Source organism: Sminthopsis crassicaudata, chromosome 6, assembly GCF_048593235.1.
Source record: "Sminthopsis crassicaudata isolate SCR6 chromosome 6, ASM4859323v1, whole genome shotgun sequence".
NCBI lineage: Eukaryota > Metazoa > Chordata > Mammalia > Dasyuromorphia > Dasyuridae > Sminthopsis > Sminthopsis crassicaudata.
In genome coordinates, this window is record NC_133622.1 from 257,414,219 (window position 1) to 257,430,535 (window position 16,317).

The 16,317-nt window shown below is 63.0% G+C and overlaps 2 protein-coding genes across 3 annotated transcripts; one reads left to right on the top strand and one right to left on the bottom strand.

Moving 5' to 3' along the window:
* Positions 1-4,901: 4,901 nt before the first annotated feature.
* LOC141545452 (interferon-induced transmembrane protein 5-like) lies at positions 4,902-6,360 on the top strand. The gene is made up of 2 exons (XM_074272511.1): positions 4,902-5,198; positions 6,059-6,360. The coding sequence occupies exons 1-2, from the start codon at positions 5,010-5,012 to the stop codon at positions 6,269-6,271; spliced, it is 402 nt and encodes a 133-aa protein (XP_074128612.1). The 5' UTR covers positions 4,902-5,009; the 3' UTR covers positions 6,272-6,360.
* A 1,397-nt stretch (positions 6,361-7,757) lies between these two features.
* On the bottom strand, positions 7,758-15,227 carry PGGHG (protein-glucosylgalactosylhydroxylysine glucosidase). 2 transcript variants are annotated; one of them, XM_074272510.1, is made up of 14 exons: positions 15,028-15,227; positions 14,562-14,859; positions 13,750-13,960; positions 12,996-13,425; positions 12,795-12,914; positions 12,238-12,369; positions 12,031-12,142; positions 11,885-11,957; positions 11,663-11,799; positions 10,667-10,800; positions 9,225-9,320; positions 8,942-9,039; positions 8,655-8,866; positions 7,758-8,296 (listed from the first exon to the last, which is right to left on the bottom strand). In XM_074272510.1, exons 2-14 carry the CDS (start codon positions 14,809-14,811, stop codon positions 8,241-8,243), a joined length of 2,061 nt encoding a protein of 686 aa, XP_074128611.1. In that variant the 5' UTR covers positions 14,812-14,859; positions 15,028-15,227; the 3' UTR covers positions 7,758-8,240. The 2 variants fall into 2 exon arrangements, with proteins under 2 accessions (XP_074128611.1, XP_074128610.1); XM_074272509.1 differs by having other exon boundaries at positions 14,562-14,832; positions 15,028-15,154.
* Positions 15,228-16,317: the final 1,090 nt, after the last annotated feature.

A 16,317-nucleotide genomic window follows, 5' to 3' on the forward strand; every position in this document is an offset into this window, starting at 1 on the left:
TGCTGGGATTTCTAAGATGGGGAAACAATCCTAAATCCTAAATGTCCGATAGTCATTGATACAGGGATAGAGAGAGCATTCACAGTCAGAGATGGTTAACCATCAGTGGGATGCATTTGGGAGCGGGGAAAAGAGGCCATCAGTGCTATGGCAAGGTCCCCCAAAGCAGAGGCTACTGGGCAGGGGACCTCAGAGTCCGACTCCTCCATCTGTGAAGCTCAAGACCTTTAAACTCAGAGGCTGAAGGTGATGTGTCCAAGAACATAGGGAGCACATAGCAGGGAGCACTCGACCCCTGACTCCAAGGCTTCGTCTTTAGATCAAAGAAAAGATGAGGAGAGCCAAGCCAATGTGAAAGACTGGTGAGATGTCATATGATAATCTAGTGGGCTGGAGGAAGATTTTAAGATGGCGGAGTAGGTTGATAAATTTCAAGATCTCCAGATTTCCCCCTAAACATAACAAATTTGCATCTCAGAATGGTGAAAAATCAAGAAGACTTGGGGCAGAATAGACATCCTCCTGGTACAAACCAAGGCCTCCCTCCCCCATTAACCTGTGTGAAATGCAAAAACCTCCAGGCTAGCTCTGAACAAACACCAAATGGGGAGCCTTGTGGGACTCAGGTGGAGTTAGCTGGTTTGTCTGGAGCCATAGCGAGAACCATAGTACTGCAGAGAATCAGCCCTGGGTAAGAATGAACCAGCACACTGGGAGTGCAGAGATGGGAGTGGGGGGCGGGGTGGGAGAAAGGATGCTGCTGACTGCCAATGCTTGCTGGAGGTTGAAGCTCCCGCTCTGCGGTTCTGATCCAGGAGAGCACTGAAGTGAAGCTAGAGATACCATCTCCCCACCCCTCGATTAGAAGTGCTTACCCCAACACCTCTTATTAAAAAAAACAAAGTGAACCAGCAAAGAAGAAAGAATCCAGCCATAGAAACCTATTATGGGAACAGGAGTTCATCTTCAGAAGATGGAACTAAAGTTTAAAAAAAAAAAAAAAGCTCTATCCCAAAGAGTAATGGGATATGGCTCTCTGCCCAGAGAAGAACTCAAAAAAGAATTTAAAAATCAAATGAGAGACATTGAGGAAAAACAAAAACAAAAATCCAAGAAAAACAAGAAGATTATGAAGGGTTTTTAAAAAAAGGTAACCCATTAGAAAAGGAGATACAAAGTCTCAAAGACAAAACTAACTCTTTGAAAATTAGTATCAGGCAAGAGGAAGCCAGTGAAACTATTTGAGACTAAGAAATAACAAAGCAGACACTAAAGAATGAAAAAATAGAACAGAATGTGAAACATCTTATAAGAAAAACAATGGATCTGCAAAAGATGGAGAAAATGAAAGAATAATCGGACTATCTGAAAGTTGTGACCGGAAAAAGAACCTTGATACAATCAAGCAAGAAATGATCCAAGAAAATTGTCTTGGTGTCTTGGGGGGAAATGAGAGAGATGAAAAGGGGGAGAAAGAACAAAGTAAAAAAGGTCCACAGCAGAGAACAAAAGAGCATTTTACAAAGAAGTAAAGAAAAGATGAACACTCCTGAATAGCATTTCTTCTAGGTATACATCTATATATTTATATTTTCTTGAACTGGTAATTTTTGTTACATATTTTGAATCCTCCCTGATGTTCTTCCGGGCACATGACAATGTTCTCTTCTGTTTTGTTTTATTTTGTTTTGCATTCCTTTTGTCTTTCTTTCTTTGTTTGTTTAATAAATAATATTAAAAAAACAATCTAGGGGCCATTTGAATCTCAGCTTCCGAGGCAGGCATTAAAGGGAGGAATGGTGGCTTGGCTTAGAGTGTCACCTCGTGGCTGATGTTGGTATTGCACTCGGATTTTCAGTGTATTATTTTCTTCAGTTACCTTTTTAGCTCCTTTTGCAATTGGCTAATTATTATTATTATTATTATTATTATTATTATTTTGTTCATTGGATTCTTTTTCTATTTTCCCCATTCCACTTTGCAATAATGCCATTTCATTTCCCCATTTTTCTTTTAACTCTTATTTAAGATCCCTTGTGCAAAGGGGCCAGCTCATGTCTCTCTCTGGGGCTTCTTCTGGAGTTCCTTAGCCTTTAGGAACTTCAGGGTTTCAGGTCTGTTCTCTGTCTCTGTCTCTGTCTCTCTCTAAGCTGTCTGTGGTGAGAATTCTTTTTGGGTTTTTTATTCATTTTTTAAGGCTTGAGGTCTGGTCAATGCAAAGGCGCCACAGCAGCTTTAATTTCCCTGGGTCAGTTCTGCTGGTTGATTTCCGGTGCTGGGTAATCAGGGCTAGGTCCGAGGCTCAGTGATTTTCAATTTGTCTTTTACAAAAGGCAAATCTGCCAAACCACCTGCCCGCGATCCGGACACAGCGGCCCGAGAGGCTCCCGGAAGGTGCTGGGCTCCGAGGCCGGAGCGGCCCGAGAGGCTCCCGGAAGGTGCTGGGCTCCGAGGCCGGAGCGGCCCGAGAGGCTCCCGGAAGGTGCTGGGCTCCGAGGCCGGAGCGGCCCGAGAGGCTCCCGGAAGGTGCTGGGCTCCGAGGCCGGAGCGGCCCGAGAGGCTCCCGGAAGGTGCTGGGCTCCGAGGCCGGAGCGGCCCGAGAGGCTCCCGGAAGGTGCTGGGCTCCGAGGCCGGAGCGGCCCGAGAGGCTCCCGGAAGGTGCTGGGCTCCGAGGCCGGAGCGGCCCGAGAGGCTCCCGGAAGGTGCTGGGCTCCGAGGCCGGAGCGGCCCGAGAGGCTCCCGGAAGGTGCTGGGCTCCGAGGCCGGAGCGGCCCGAGAGGCTCCCGGAAGGTGCTGGGCTCCGAGGCCGGAGCGGCCCGAGAGGCTCCCGGAAGGTGCTGGGCTCCGAGGCCGGAGCGGCCCGAGAGGCTCCCGGAAGGTGCTGGGCTCCGAGGCCGGAGCGGCCCGAGAGGCTCCCGGAAGGTGCTGGCTCCGAGGCCGGAGCGGCCCGAGAGGCTCCCGGAAGGTGCTGGGCTCCGGCTCCTTGCCTGTCTCCCTGTGCTGAGGTCTGGGCTCCACACACTGTCCCCCCCGCCCGACTGAAGCAGACATGCTCGAAGTTCTTCCAAGGTAAGTTTTTCTGTGTTGTGTCCAAATATTTGTGGTCCTGCGACTTCAGAACCAGTTTAGAGGCTTGATCTGCTGTTGGTTTTTGAGAGAAGGTTAGAGGAGGCTGGAGCCGTGTGTGCTCGCCGTCATCTTGGCTCTACCCCCTGAGATTGCACTCTGAATAGCCTACGTGGGCCGGCTCAGCCGGCAGAGTCCTTCCCCTTGCCCCAAGGTTACTCTGGCAGCTGAATGAATGGATAGGAGAAAGCGGCGCTTTATGTTTTGACGTTCTATTCACTTCCGAATATCCTCTTTATTTTGTAATGAGATAGAAACCAAAAGAAAAAGGGGTCTGGAACCCCATCCGAAATGTCCTTATTCGAGAGCATATGTAGCATTCCGAATGCACAGCCCCCCACTTCCTCACGGTAGGGGATGTTAACTGGAAGGAGGAGCCCCTCAAATCAAACCCTCTCCTCAAACTGCAACAAGCCTGCGTGGCCCCCACCCATCGCCACAGGGGGGCTTGGGGGCTCCCTTTATTTTTAGGATATTTGGAACATTCAGCAGCTGTCCTCTTCCCAGTTTCCTTTGACTCTGGGACATGGGAGGAAAATTAAAAGGAAAAGAAAAACCAATCAATTAAAGGTTACAAGTTGAGGAGACCCTTTAGTCCCACCTTACAAATCAGGAAACAGGCTCTAAAAGGGGGCCGATGGTGCCGGGACAGACCGAGTTAGGACTTGAGCACGGATCCTTTACCACCTTTTCTGAATTTCTCTTCCGGGATGTTCCCGACCCATTGCCTGGATCTCCCCGTCAGGGGAGGGGGCCTGACTGCCCCGAGGCTGAAGAGCCAGGGCCCATGAAGTTCCTTTTATTGATGCCTTTAGCCCCAGCTTCACCCTTTAAGGAGAACTTGGGAGCCCCCACCTCTGACGGAACAGCCCCTTCCCTCTGTTCCTCTTTGTCTCGTTCACGGGGAGACGGGAATTGGCTTCCGAGCCTCCAGGGAGTGTGGCCTAGCAGGGACCGAGGTCGCCCTTTCCCTCCGCACTCATTTCTACCCTGGAGCTCCTTGCCAGGGGGGGGAGTGGAGCTGGCTGAGGAGGGAGCCTGGAACCTTTGCCCTCCCTGCAGGAAAGGGCTGGCAGAGAGACTGGGCCTCTGGTCCTCGGAGTCTTTCTTCTTAGAAGACCTGGGGGAGGGGAAGAGTCTCCCCCAATTGTTGTTGTAGGGCATGGGGGTTCTGGGGAAGGACGGGAAAAGGGAGCCAGTGCTTGGCTGGGACAGCCAAAGCTGGATTGGTGCGTGGCCAAGACAGGGGTTCTGACACTTTCCTATGAAATCAAATTGCTGTGTAGGGGGAGGAGTGATGGTGATGGTGGTGGCTATGAGACAGAGACAGAGAGACAGCCAGAGACAGAGAGACAGAGACAGAGAGAGACAGAGAGGAACTACAGCAACCACCCCAGGAAAGCAACAAAACCCAGTCGCTCTTCGGAGAGACCGAGAGCCGGCAATGTCTTAGCCAGTGAGTCAGGAAGCCCGGCCTCTGCCACCTGCTTGCTGTGTGACTCCGGCTAAATGACTTAACCTCTCTGGCCGGCGGCTCGGAGTTGCTGCTCTTGGGTAGCAGACGGAGGTTCCTCCCTGACAGCTGCTCCCCTGGCAGACGATTGAACTAGCGGGGCCCCAAACCATCCCTCTGAGGGTAGCGTGGTTTGGGCGTGGGGTGGGGAGGCTCCGGGCCCGCCGCCCTGCGGCTGGGTGGGAACGGGGATGGCTCTGGCCGGGGTTCTTGCGCCCCACCCCCACCCCGTGCCCCTCGGCCAGGCTATCATTTGCTGTTCTATATAGAGACCCGCGCGGCCGGGCGCGAGCTTTATAAAGGGATCAGCCAGCTCCCTCCCCGGAGTTGGGCTGGCCGAGCTCGTGAGGGAGATACGGGACTCGAACCCATGGACACGTCGTACCCCCGCGGGGAGCATCTGCCCATGACCCCCCGCGGCTCCGAGCCCAGCTCCGCCACCGTGATCCCTATGGGGGCTCCGCGCCCCCCAAGAGACCACTTGGTATGGTCCGTCTTCAACACCCTCTACTTGAATCTCTGCTGTCTGGGCTTCCTGGCTCTGGCCTATTCCATCAAGGTAGGGTGATGGGGTGGGGACAAAAAGGGGGTGCTCCCGATTGGCGTGTCCCACCCGGCTGCGAGGCGAGAATCCTGGCGTGGGCACGGGCACTCTGGGGTGGGGATCGTAGGCCTAGAGTGCCGGAGGCCCCCCGGGCAGATCGCTGAGCTCGAAGGCCAGTCCCACCCTTCTCAAGGGGAGGGAAGAGGCTGGGTTACCTTGGGGCGAACCTAAGAAACGCCGTGTGTCCCCGTGGGAATAACGGGCAGTGTGAGGGGGCCCTGAACCGCACGGACCTTCCCAGACTGCGGGGGGGGGGGGGGGACGCTTTCCATCGGCCTGTCCCCGAGCAGCATTTGCCCGCACCTCCCGCCCTCCAGGCCCGGACCCCAGGCAGTAAGAGACCCGGCCCCATGGGGACGGAGGCTCCGTCTGCTCACAGAAGCGGCTTCTCCGTTCCTCGAGTGTCGGGAACGCCTGGGACAGCCCGTAAAGTCTGGGAACCCGTTTTTCTTCGGGTGGAGCTGGAACTTGGCCCCCCGGAAAGTTATATCGCCGGCACTATTAGGAGTTTGTTCTCTGGCGTGCGCTCCCCTCAGCGGCTGAGGAGCGCCGAAGTGAGGGGAAAGGAAGCGGGAAACCAAGTTAGCCTGGCGCCCCTTCCCTTGGAGAACTCGCCTAGAGGCGGGAGGGGCCGGGGCCCGGGTGTGCGGGGGGAGGGGGGCCGGGGCCCGGGTGTGCAGGAGGGGGGCCGGGGCCCAGGGGGGGGCCGGGTGTGCCCGAGCAGCGCCCACCCTAAATTCGCGCCTTTCCCGGGGGCCGCCGGGGCTTTGTGCGGGCCGACTCCAGGGGTGTTTAATGATTTGTCCTTGCCCCAGGCCCGGGACCAGAAGGTGGCGGGGGATCTGGAGGCGGCGCAGCGCTTCGGCTCCAAGGCCAAATGCTACAACATCCTGGCGACGGTGTGGACGCTGCTGCTGCCCCTGCTGCTCGTGGCGCTGGTGGTGACCGGGGCCCTGCACCTGTCCCGCCTCGCCCAGGGCTCCATGAGCTACTTCAGCGTCAAGTTCCACGAGGCGGATTATGACTGAGCCCCCGCCTCGCCCCTGAGGGCCCCCGTCTCCGCCCCCCAACCCCCCCAGGCAGCCTCAGACTGGTCTCACTCGTCTCCGCCCCCCAACCCCCCCAGGCAGCCTCAGTCTGGGGCCTGGAGGGCCCCTGGGTCCGAGTCTGGGATGGGAAGGGAGGCCGGCCGCCCTCAGGCTGCGAGTTGGTTTTTTTTTTTTTTTTTCCCCTGGCCCAAGGTTTCCCCGGGGCTCCGCTCGGCCCTTCCCCGCCCCCCAGCTGTCCCAAGGCGCTGGGGTTCCCGAGTCCTCCCCCCCCCCTTCGGCAGAAGGCCTGGGTGGGGCCAGTTTGAAGCCATCCCCAGCTCCCTCCCTCTTCCCCAACGTCCTCCCCCCCCCACGTCTCTCCTCCTTCAAGCCCCCCCCACGAGCCAGTCCCTCCAGCCCCCACGTCACTGCCCCAGCCGGCGCTCTCCAGCTTTCCCGAGGCCTGACTCCGGGCGCGCTCGGGAGCCAGTAAAGTGGGTGCGGGGAATGCGGGGAAACCGAGGCGCGCGCTGCTTTGGGAGTGCGTCAGTCCCGGGCTGGCGGGACTGGGTCCAGAGCCGAGGGGGAGACTCCTCGGGAGACTGAAATCCTGCACACGTGGGGGCTCCAGCTGCGCTCCCCGGCACGGAAGGGGAGCGGAGAGGCGCCTTCTCTGCCGCCCACTTTGGTCCCCCAGCTCCCACCCTGGGTGGCCCCGTCTGCCCCAGCGCAGGCCCCGCCTCCGCCCCCTCCCGCCAGCCATCCCCCGCCGTGGGTGTGGTGGGGGCGGGAGGGCCCGCAGTGGGCCTGGACCCTAATTGCAGGGTGGAGCCCCTCTGCTCCCTGGGCCCCAACGCTGCCTGTGGGGAGGCTCCAAGCCACCCCGCCGGCCCTTCCCCCGGAGGCTCCAAGGAGCTGCCCACAGTGCCCACCTCCCACTGGAGTTCCCCAGGCTCGCCCATGCTTTTCTCCACCCATTCCCGGCATTTAGCAGATTCAGCCGCTGGGGCCCCCCCTCCGGCCACCCCCTCTGCCCTTTGCGCCTCCCCCGCGGCCTTCCTCAGTTTCCTTTGCCTGCTTACTCGTCCTGTGAGTGTCCCCAACTGGGTCTCAGTTCCCTTCTCTGGCCCGGCTTTCTCTCCAGACCCAACCTCCCACCCGAAGGCCTCAGTCCCCAGCGTCCCCTCCCCCGCCCCACCAGGGCCGGCCACAGGCTCTGCACGGGGAGGTGCACAATAAATGACTGTCTCAAGCCAAGAGAGCCTGGGTTTTTAATGGTTGGATCTCCCCCCTCCTCCCCCCAGTGGTCTCTGCCCGCAGGGCGGGGGGGGGGGGGGCGGGGCTGCACACTCCCAGCCACAGGCTGGTGGGCGGTTCAGGTCCACACTCAGTTCTGAGAGGCTTCAGCGTGGATCAGGTCAGGCAGTGCTATTCCGGGCTTCCCTAGGGGAGCTTCTGAGGGGGGGAGAGAAGAGGCTCCTTCCACTCAATTCTGTCAGCATTTATTGGGCTCCTACTGTGTACACACAGTGTGGGCCACACCAGTACTCAAGTCACTGACAACAGGATTGAAAGAAGGGGAGAAGAGGCTGGTCAGAGGCTGAGGGAAGGAAGGGGCCCTGGAGAACGCAGCCCCCTAGCAGGTTCCAAGGTGGGGGGTGGAGGCGGAACGTGGATCCGGGGCACAGAGGCACCCAGAGTGACCTAGGCTCCCGACTGGAGGAGAATCAAGGCCTTGAATGCCATGGTCAGGCATGGGGGGAGGGCTTGGGCCTCTGCAGGGCTTCGGGCAGCCTGTGTCGAATGGATCTGGGAAGGAGAGGCTGGGGCCCTTACAGGAGGCAGGCAAGGGGGCCAAGCACCAGCCAAGGACAGACCCCCCCCCACCCTCTGCCCAGTGTGTGTGGGGGTGATCTGGCATCTCCTCCCGCTTCAGAAGGCTCCTGGGGGGGTCCTACTTCCTGGTTTCCTACGAGGGCCGTCTCTGGATCCTCCCAGCAGTGGTGGGGAAGGAGACCTTGTGTCCTAAGGGGAGACCCAGACCCACATCCAAGACAGAGCATGCAAGGAGGAAGCTGGGAATTGCGCTGGGGGGAGGCCGCACCCCCAAAGGATGGGGAGGTCGGCCCAGGGAGGGAGAAGCGCTATTCCCCAGCCCAGAAGTTGGGGGGGCGGAAAGAACCACCTCAGCCAATGAGCCTGCTCCTTCCATCACCTGAGTTCTCACCTAGTAATCCTAACAGGGGGGGACTGTCAGCCCCTGGAGGAGAAGGCCTGGGTTTGCCTCTTTGTATCTTCAGGGCTCAGCACAGGGCTGGTACACAGCAGGCACTTAATAAATGCTTGCTGACTTGAGAGAAGTTCTTTGAGAAGGGCAACTTACCCACAGGCAGGGGGAGTCGCTTAGCAGAGGGTCTCAGCTCAACCTCCAAGGGAGGGGCCCCTTCCCTTTCCGAGGCCGTCACTGCAATTGTCACCGTGTCGGCCGAGAAGGAGAAGGAGAGCCTGTTCCCCAGGTAGGAGATCCCCGGGACCCGCAGGGACGGGACCTCTGGCGAGCAGGTGGGATCGAAGGCCAGCCCAGCCAGGGTGATCCTGAGAAAGGACGTCCAGAGGGAGGGGCTGGGGGAGGCCGGGCCCCTGCCCCCCCTCCGCCTCCCCCACACTCACCTGAACCCAGTGTACCCGAACAGCACTGCCTGGAGGAAGCCCCCCATTCCCGTCAGGAAGTTCACAGTGCCGGAGCCGTCGGCGTTCTCGGTCCACACCTACAAGGACAACTTCTGGGCTTCCCTGCAACCCCCCCCCACCCCCCCGTTCCCCCTCACACCCTTGGCAGGGTCAGTAGCTTAGGGTGAGTTTCAAAGGTTTGTGGGGGAGCTTTCTCAGAGGCAGAGCCCCTGGATAAATGAGGGGTCCTGGGGATCCAGTCCAGGGGAGGGGGTCCGCTGACCTTAAAGGGCTCCGAGATGTGCTGGAAGCACTTCTCAAGCTGTGCATGGGCCTTCCTCGGCTCCTTCAGCTCCATCCATCCCACCGAAAACATGCTCTGCGGCCCAAGGTGTCCTTGACCTCAGGAACCCAAGCCAAGAACGCCGTGGCCCCACAAAGGAACCCCAAGCCCTAGGGAAGCCCTGCCAGCCCCAAGCGCTAGGGAAGCCTTGCCAGCCCCAAGCCCTAAGGGAAGCCCTGCCAGCCCCAAGCCCTAAGGGAAGCCCTGCCAGCCCCAAGCCCTAAGGGAAGCCCTGCCAGCCCCAAGCCCTAAGGGAAGCCCTGCCAGCCCCAAGCCCTAAGGGAAGCCCTGCCAGCCCCAAGCCCTAAGGGAAGCCCTGCCAGCCCCAAGCCCTAAGGGAAGCCCTGCCAGCCCCAAGCCCTAGGGAAGCCCTGCCAGCCCCAAGCCCTAAGGGAAGCCCTGCCAGCCCCAAGCCCTAGGGAAGCCCTGCCAGCCCCAAGCCCTAGGGAAGCCCTGCCAGCCCCAAGCCCTAGGGAAGCCCTGCCAGCCCCAAGCCCTAGGGAAGCCCTGCCAGCCCCAAGCCCTAGGGAAGCCCTGCCAGCCCCAAGCCCTAGGGAAGCCCTGCCAGCCCCAAGCCCTAAGGGAAGCCCTGCCAGCCCCAAGCCCTAGGGAAGCCCTGCCAGCCCAAAGCCCTAAGGGAAGCCCTGCCAGCCCCAAGCCCTAAGGGAAGCCCTGCCAGCCCCAAGCCCTAGGGAAGCCCTGCCAGCCCCAAGCACTAAGGGAAGCCCTGCCAGCCCCAAGCCCTAGGGAAGCCCTGCCAGCCCCAAGCCCTAGGGAAGCCCTGCCAGCCCCAAGCCCTAGGGAAGCCCTGCCAGCCCCAAGCACTAAGGGAAGCCCTGCCAGCCCCAAGCCCTAGGGAAGCCCTGCCAGCCCCAAGCCCTAGGGAAGCCCTGGCCAGCCCCAAGCCCTAGGGAAGCCCTGCCAGCCCCAAGCCCTAAGGGAAGCCCTGGCCAGCCCCAAGCCCTAAGGGAAGCCCTGGCCAGCCCCAAGCCCTAGGGAAGCCCTGCCAGCCCCAAGCCCTAAGGGAAGCCCTGCCAGCCCCAAGCCCTAAGGGAAGCCCTGCCAGCCCCAAGCCCTAGGGAAGCCCTGCCAGCCCCAAGCCCTAAGGGAAGCCCTGCCAGCCCCAAGCCCTAAGGGAAGCCCTGGCCAGCCCCAAGCCCTAAGGGAAGCCCTGCCAGCCCCAAGCCCTAAGGGAAGCCCTGCCAGCCCCAAGCCCTAAGGGAAGCCCTGCCAGCCCCAAGCCCTAAGGGAAGCCCTGGCCAGCTAGCCCACTCTCCCCCTTCCCGGGGTGGCTGGCCGGCTAGGGGAGGGGCCCGGGCTGGACTAGGGGAGGGGGACGCTCTGCCCTAGGGGCCTGGGCAGGGGCTTGGCCAACCCCTTACCCAGGACATGGCCGGGCCCTCGGGGGACGTGGCCGCTTCGTAGATCTCCAGGTTTTTCCTCCGAACGTCGGGACTCAGCGGGTAGGGCACTGGGTAGCCCAGGAGCACCACGTCGGCCTGCTTTACGGTCTCTCCTGGGGCGACATTCAGGGGGACCGAAAGATGGCAGGGGTGGGGCAGGATGGGAGGGGAGTTCCGAATTATAAACATGGATGCTCGGGACTGGGAAGTATTTAACAGGAAAAATTAAAACGTTTCTAAAATAAATGTTTCATAAACGCAACATGGTATGACCCGGGCGTGCGGCCCTGGGAGGCGCTTCAGCCTCGCCTCAGTTTCCTCATCTGTACAATGGGAGTACCTAGGGTGGTTGTGAGGGTTGGATGAGGTGATGTCTACAAAGCCCTAAGGCCTGGGTTGGCTCTTGGGAAGCCCTTCCTCCCTGAGCCGCTGACCAGAGGGGGTTCACAGGGACAAAGGGGGGCCGATGGTCTGCGGTCCCACTAACCTCTGCCCGTCCTGTGCCCCCCCCTGAGATCCCTGAGAGAAGAAAAGGATGGAGGGCAGCGCTTAGTGACGGGGGAAGGGCTGGACGACCTGAGAGGGGAGGCCCGTGGTGCAGGGCCAGATGTGGATGGATGGGGGAGGGGAGGGGAGCGGAGCGGGGACCACCGCTCCGGGGCAGCTGCAAAGGGTCAGGTGTCTCCTCATTGGCACCCGCCAGGAGAAAGAGGGGGTGGGGAGGGCGAGGATCTAAGGGCAGGGGCCCTTATTGGCTAGAAGGCTTTTTTTATGGGAGTCCGGGCTTCACGTGTGTGTGTGTGTGTGTGTGTGTGTGTGTGTGTGCACTTACACAATATAGCAAATGCTCCTTAAAAGGGGCATGGACCCGTACCCACGGGGCTGTGCAGGGCGTGTGCAGGTTACAGTGCGTGCCCGTTTGTGTGCCCACGTGAGTGGGAGCCAGACGCCGCGCCCGGCCATTCGGTCACTCACCAGGCTCGTACCCGTCGAACTCGGGGTGATAATTTCTCTCGGGATCAAAAGGCACCTTGATTTTCTCGGCAATCGTTGCCCACCGCTCGGGGACGGGCCGGCCCAGCTCTCCGGCCAGATCCACGGCGAAGTGCAGGCTGGACAGGGGGGAGGGGGAGCTGAGGGTGGGGCAGGGCCGTCCCCCTCCCCCAGGGCCCCCTTCCTCCCCCGCTTGGATCTCACCTGGTCCGGGCCACGACATTGGTGTAGACGGAGTTATTGACGCCGGAGTGGTACTCGTCCGGGGGCATCACTCCTGCGGGGGGGGGCCCACATCCTGTCAGTGGGGGGGGAACCGCCCCTGCAGCCCCCTCTCTCCCGGCACTCACCTCGAAGGTGGTAGTTCTGCTCCTGCGCGCACCAGGTGACCCGGCTACACCAGAACTCGGCCACGGCGCTGACCACCTCCCAGCCCCCCTCCTCCTGGAAGAGCCGCCGATCCTGGGGGGGCAGGGAGAGCCGCAGTTCCCGAGGCCCGTCCCATCCCCCGGCACCCAGGGCCACACCTGCCCCGTCGCCCCTCCTCCCGGAGGTACCTGGGTGGTCTGGTAGTAGAGCTGAAAGGCCAGCGCCACGGCCCCGTTGATGTGGATCTCCTGAGCCCCATAAACCTCCTCGGGGCAGACTTCCCTGCCAGAGCTGGCACTTTCCCAGGCAAACTTGGCACCCTGAGGAGGGGAGGGGGAGAGGAGGCCTGGAGGCCAGAGGCCAGACCCTCCGAGGGCCCGCACTTAGCCTTCGCTTTCTCCTCTGTAAAATGGGCCGTTCACTGGTCCTTTCCCTTCCCATGAAGACAAGCGCACGCGCCCTTCGCCATCCTGGAGGCTTCACTGGAGAAACAAATGAGTCCAAGGAAACCGAGGCGCGGGGACGCCGACACAGGCAGAGCTGAGGTCCCGCCAGGCGTCAGCCCCGGCTGGGGCAAAAGCACCGAGGCAGGAGATACAAAGTCGTGCTTGGGAGTCGGCCTGAGGGGGAGGGGGACAAATAGGGCTCTCCCCCCCTTGAGCCTTGACTCTTGGCGGAGGTCCGCCTCTGGCCCTGACCAGAAGGGGGCCCTTGGACTGGGGGAGGGGAGGGCCCGGCGCCCCACCTGGAAGCCCAGCTCCCGGGCGTTGAGCAGGGCCCCGGCCAGCGTCCGCACTCGATACTCCAGGATGCTCCTGGCAGCTTCTGGGTCCAACAGCAGGATGCTGGGAAACATCCAGAGGTCCTGGGGCAAAGGGGGGGCTTCAGTGGGGGCAGCAGGGCTTCCGGGGGCCGGGGAGGGGCCGGGGAGGGGCCGGGGTCTCACCTGGTCCCAGAAGACGTGGCCCCAGTAACACTCGTCTCGGCTCCCATTGGAAAGGCCCCCGGGGCTGAGCCCGAGGAAGGGCTCCCGGGCGCCCGGAGGAGGGAGGGCGCTCAGCGTGTAGTAGAGGCAGCCCCGGAGGGCCCGGCGCAGGTGGAGGGGCCCCGCCAGGTCCAGGGCACACTCTGCCCAGAGCGCCCGCCAGGCGTCGGCGTGGCTGCTGTACAAGGTGCCCGCGGCCCGCAGGGAGGCGGCCTCCAGGAACCGGGCCTCCGCCTCCTCCCGGCTGCCCCCCACCACCGTGAGGAAGTCCCACGTGCGCTCCCGTCCCTCCGCCAGCGTCAGCGCGGGGGGCACCGGGCTCCACAGCATGTGCACCTCCGCCGGGGGGGCCCCCGGCTCCTCCGGGACCAGCGTGTGGCCGTACAGGTACCTGGGGGGGGGAGCGCGGGCTCCTGGAGAGGAGGCCCGGCCGCGCCCGGCGCCCCCCCCCACTCCCCGCCCCCCCCTGCCGCCCCCGCCCCGCCCCCGCCGCGCCCGGCCCCCACCCCCCCCCCCCCCCCCGCTCCCCGGCCCCCCCCCTGCCGCCCCCGCCCCCGCCGCGCCCGGCCCCCACCCCGGCTCCCCGCCCCCCCCCTCCCCGGCCCCCCCCCTGCCGCCCCCGCCCCGCCCCCGCCGCGCCCGGCCCCCACCCCGGCTCCCCGGCCCCCACCCCGGCTCCCCGGCCCCCTCTCTCCGCTCCCTGGCCCCCACTCACCGAGCGCCCCGGAAGTCAGGCCCCAGGTGCAGGGCTAGGTCGGGGCTGTGGGGCCTGAACTCGGCCCGGAGGGGCACCGTGACGGGCAGGCTGCTGGGACCCGCTCGGCCCACGGACACGCTGGAGACCAGCAGGTGGGGCAGCGCCCGGTGGGCGTAGATTCTGTGGGAGGCCCAGAAGTCCCGGCCTCGGAGGCTATGGAGAAAAGTCCCTGCGGGAGGGGGAAGAGAGTGAGCGGGGCAGGGGCGAGGTCTGAGGGCAGTGACTTCTCTGGTCATTAAGGGGGGCCATAAAGCAGCCACTGCACAGACCAGTGCCAGAGGGAGCCCCCCATGAGGGCGGGATGGGGGCGGGGCACAGGCCGGTGCCAGAGGGAGCCCTCCGTGAGGGCGGGGCGAGGGCGGGGGCGGGGCACAGGCCGGTGCCAGAGGGAGCCCCCCCCATGAGGGCGGGATGGGGGCGGGGCACAGGCCGGTGCCAGAGGGAGCCCCCCATGAGGGCGGGGCGAGGGCGGGGGCGGGGCACAGACCGGTGCCAGAGGGAGCCCCCCCATGAGGGCGGGATGGGGGTGGGGCACAGGCCGGTGCCAGAGGGAGCCCCCCATGAGGGCGGGGCGGGGGAGGTGCAGCTTTGGGGGGCTGGGCTTGCCACATTCAGGGAAGCGGGCGCCGCCCGGGGGAGCACGCGGGAGGAGGGACCCCGGCCTTCGGGAGCCGCGCCCCTGGTGACTAGTTCAGGGTGACGGTGCCGGCCACGTGGGGAGCGGGGCCCAGGGGCGACCCCCCTGCCAGGCGCCCGATGCCGGGGCCCACCTGCCTCGGTGTCCAGGGCAAAGGTCTCCTGCAGGGAGGCCCCGGGCCGGGCGGGGGCGCCCAGGCGGACGTTGAGCGGGCTCGGCACGTCGGCCCGGTGCGGGGTGCCCCCGGCCCCGCTGTACACGCCGCTCACGTGCAGGACGTCGCGGTACACTTGGGTGCCCAGGTACGAGCTCGTCACCGTGGGCAGGAGCCGCGGGTCTTCGGGCAGGGAGTGGGCGGTGAACACGGTGGGGTCGGCCTCCATCTCAGGGCCCGGAGCGAGGGCCTGGAGGACAGGGGGGGGGAGGGCAGCCTCCATGGAGAGGGGCCCCAAGTGAGAAACAGTGCCCGCCCCCCGCGGCCCCGCCCCCGCAGCGGCCACGCCCCCGCCGCACACTCCGAGGGAGGGGGCGCTCCCTCCTCCTTCCCTCCTTCCCGCCCACACCCACACCGCCGCCCGGCTCTGCCCAAGCCTCCAAACCTGGAACTTGCGGCCGCCCGGGTCCGAGGGGGGGAGGGCGGGCAGATCCCAGGGGTCTCGGCTCAGGCCGGACGCCTTCCTCGGTGGCGGGCGGACTGGGGCATAGGGCCGGGGCGGGGCGGGGCGGGGGCGGAGACGCAGGCCCCTCCCCCACGCCACGTCACGGGGCGGCCCGGCCCTGGGCTGTCCGTCATCCCTCTCGCCGCCCCAAGCTCAGGGAAGGAGCCCGGGGTGCCCCGAGTTTGAAAGCTCCGCAGGGGGAGGGGGCGGGAGAGCGCGGCCCCTCCTTCCCTCCTTCTCTCGCCGCCCCGCGGGCAGAGGTGGGCAAAAGTGTCGGGGAGGAGGCCGCCCCTTCCTGGGCGGGGAGGGGGGGGTCACAGCTCGGAGCCCGGGCCAGCCCCGGGTCTCCAGCCCGCCCCCCATCCTCGTTAAATACCACCCGGGGCCAGACGCGGTGCCAGTCGGTACCAGTGCAAAGGCGTGGAGGTAGGAAACGGGGCAGGAAGCCCCTCGTGTCCGGGCGCTGTGCCCCCGTCCAAGGAGAGAGGGAAGGGTTCAGCAGCGCCACAAAGTCCGAGCGGAGGCGGCCGGAGGCCGGCGGCCCAGAGAGCAGGCTTCCTCCGCACTGAAGGGGCTTCCACCTTCCCCAGAGCTCCCCCACTCCGCTGCGCCTCAGAATTCTGTCCCCCAAAGGCGCATCTCTGAACCGAAGAACAGACGGACGGCAACTTCGGGGTGAAGAACTCACTCGCCTTTTAAAATGCAGGGTCCCCCGAAACTCAGCGTGCAGCTTTCACAGCTGCCCTGCCCGTCTGCCGCTCTGCTCAGTGCCCTTCAACGGGACACAAACCCCCCCCAAAGAGAGAGAACAAAGCCCCCAGAGAGCGAGAACAAACCCCCCAGAGAGCGAGAACAAACCCCCAGAGAGTGAGAACAAACCCCCAGAGAGCGAGAACAAAGCCCCCCCAGAGAGAGAGAACAAACCCCCAGAGAGCGAGAACAAACCCCCCAGAGAGCGAGAACAAACCCCCCCAGAGAGCGAGAACAAACCCCCCCAGAGAGCGAGAACAAACGCCCAGAGAGCGAGAACAAACCCCCAGAGAGAGAGAACAAACCCCCCAGAGAGCGAGAACAAACCCCCAGAGAGCGAGAACAAACCCCCAGAGAGCGAGAACAAAGCCCCCAGAGAGCGAGAACAAACCCCCCAGAGAGAGAGAACAAACCCCCAGAGAGCGAGAACAAACCCCCAGAGAGCGAGAACAAACCCCCCAGAGAGTGAGAACAAACCCC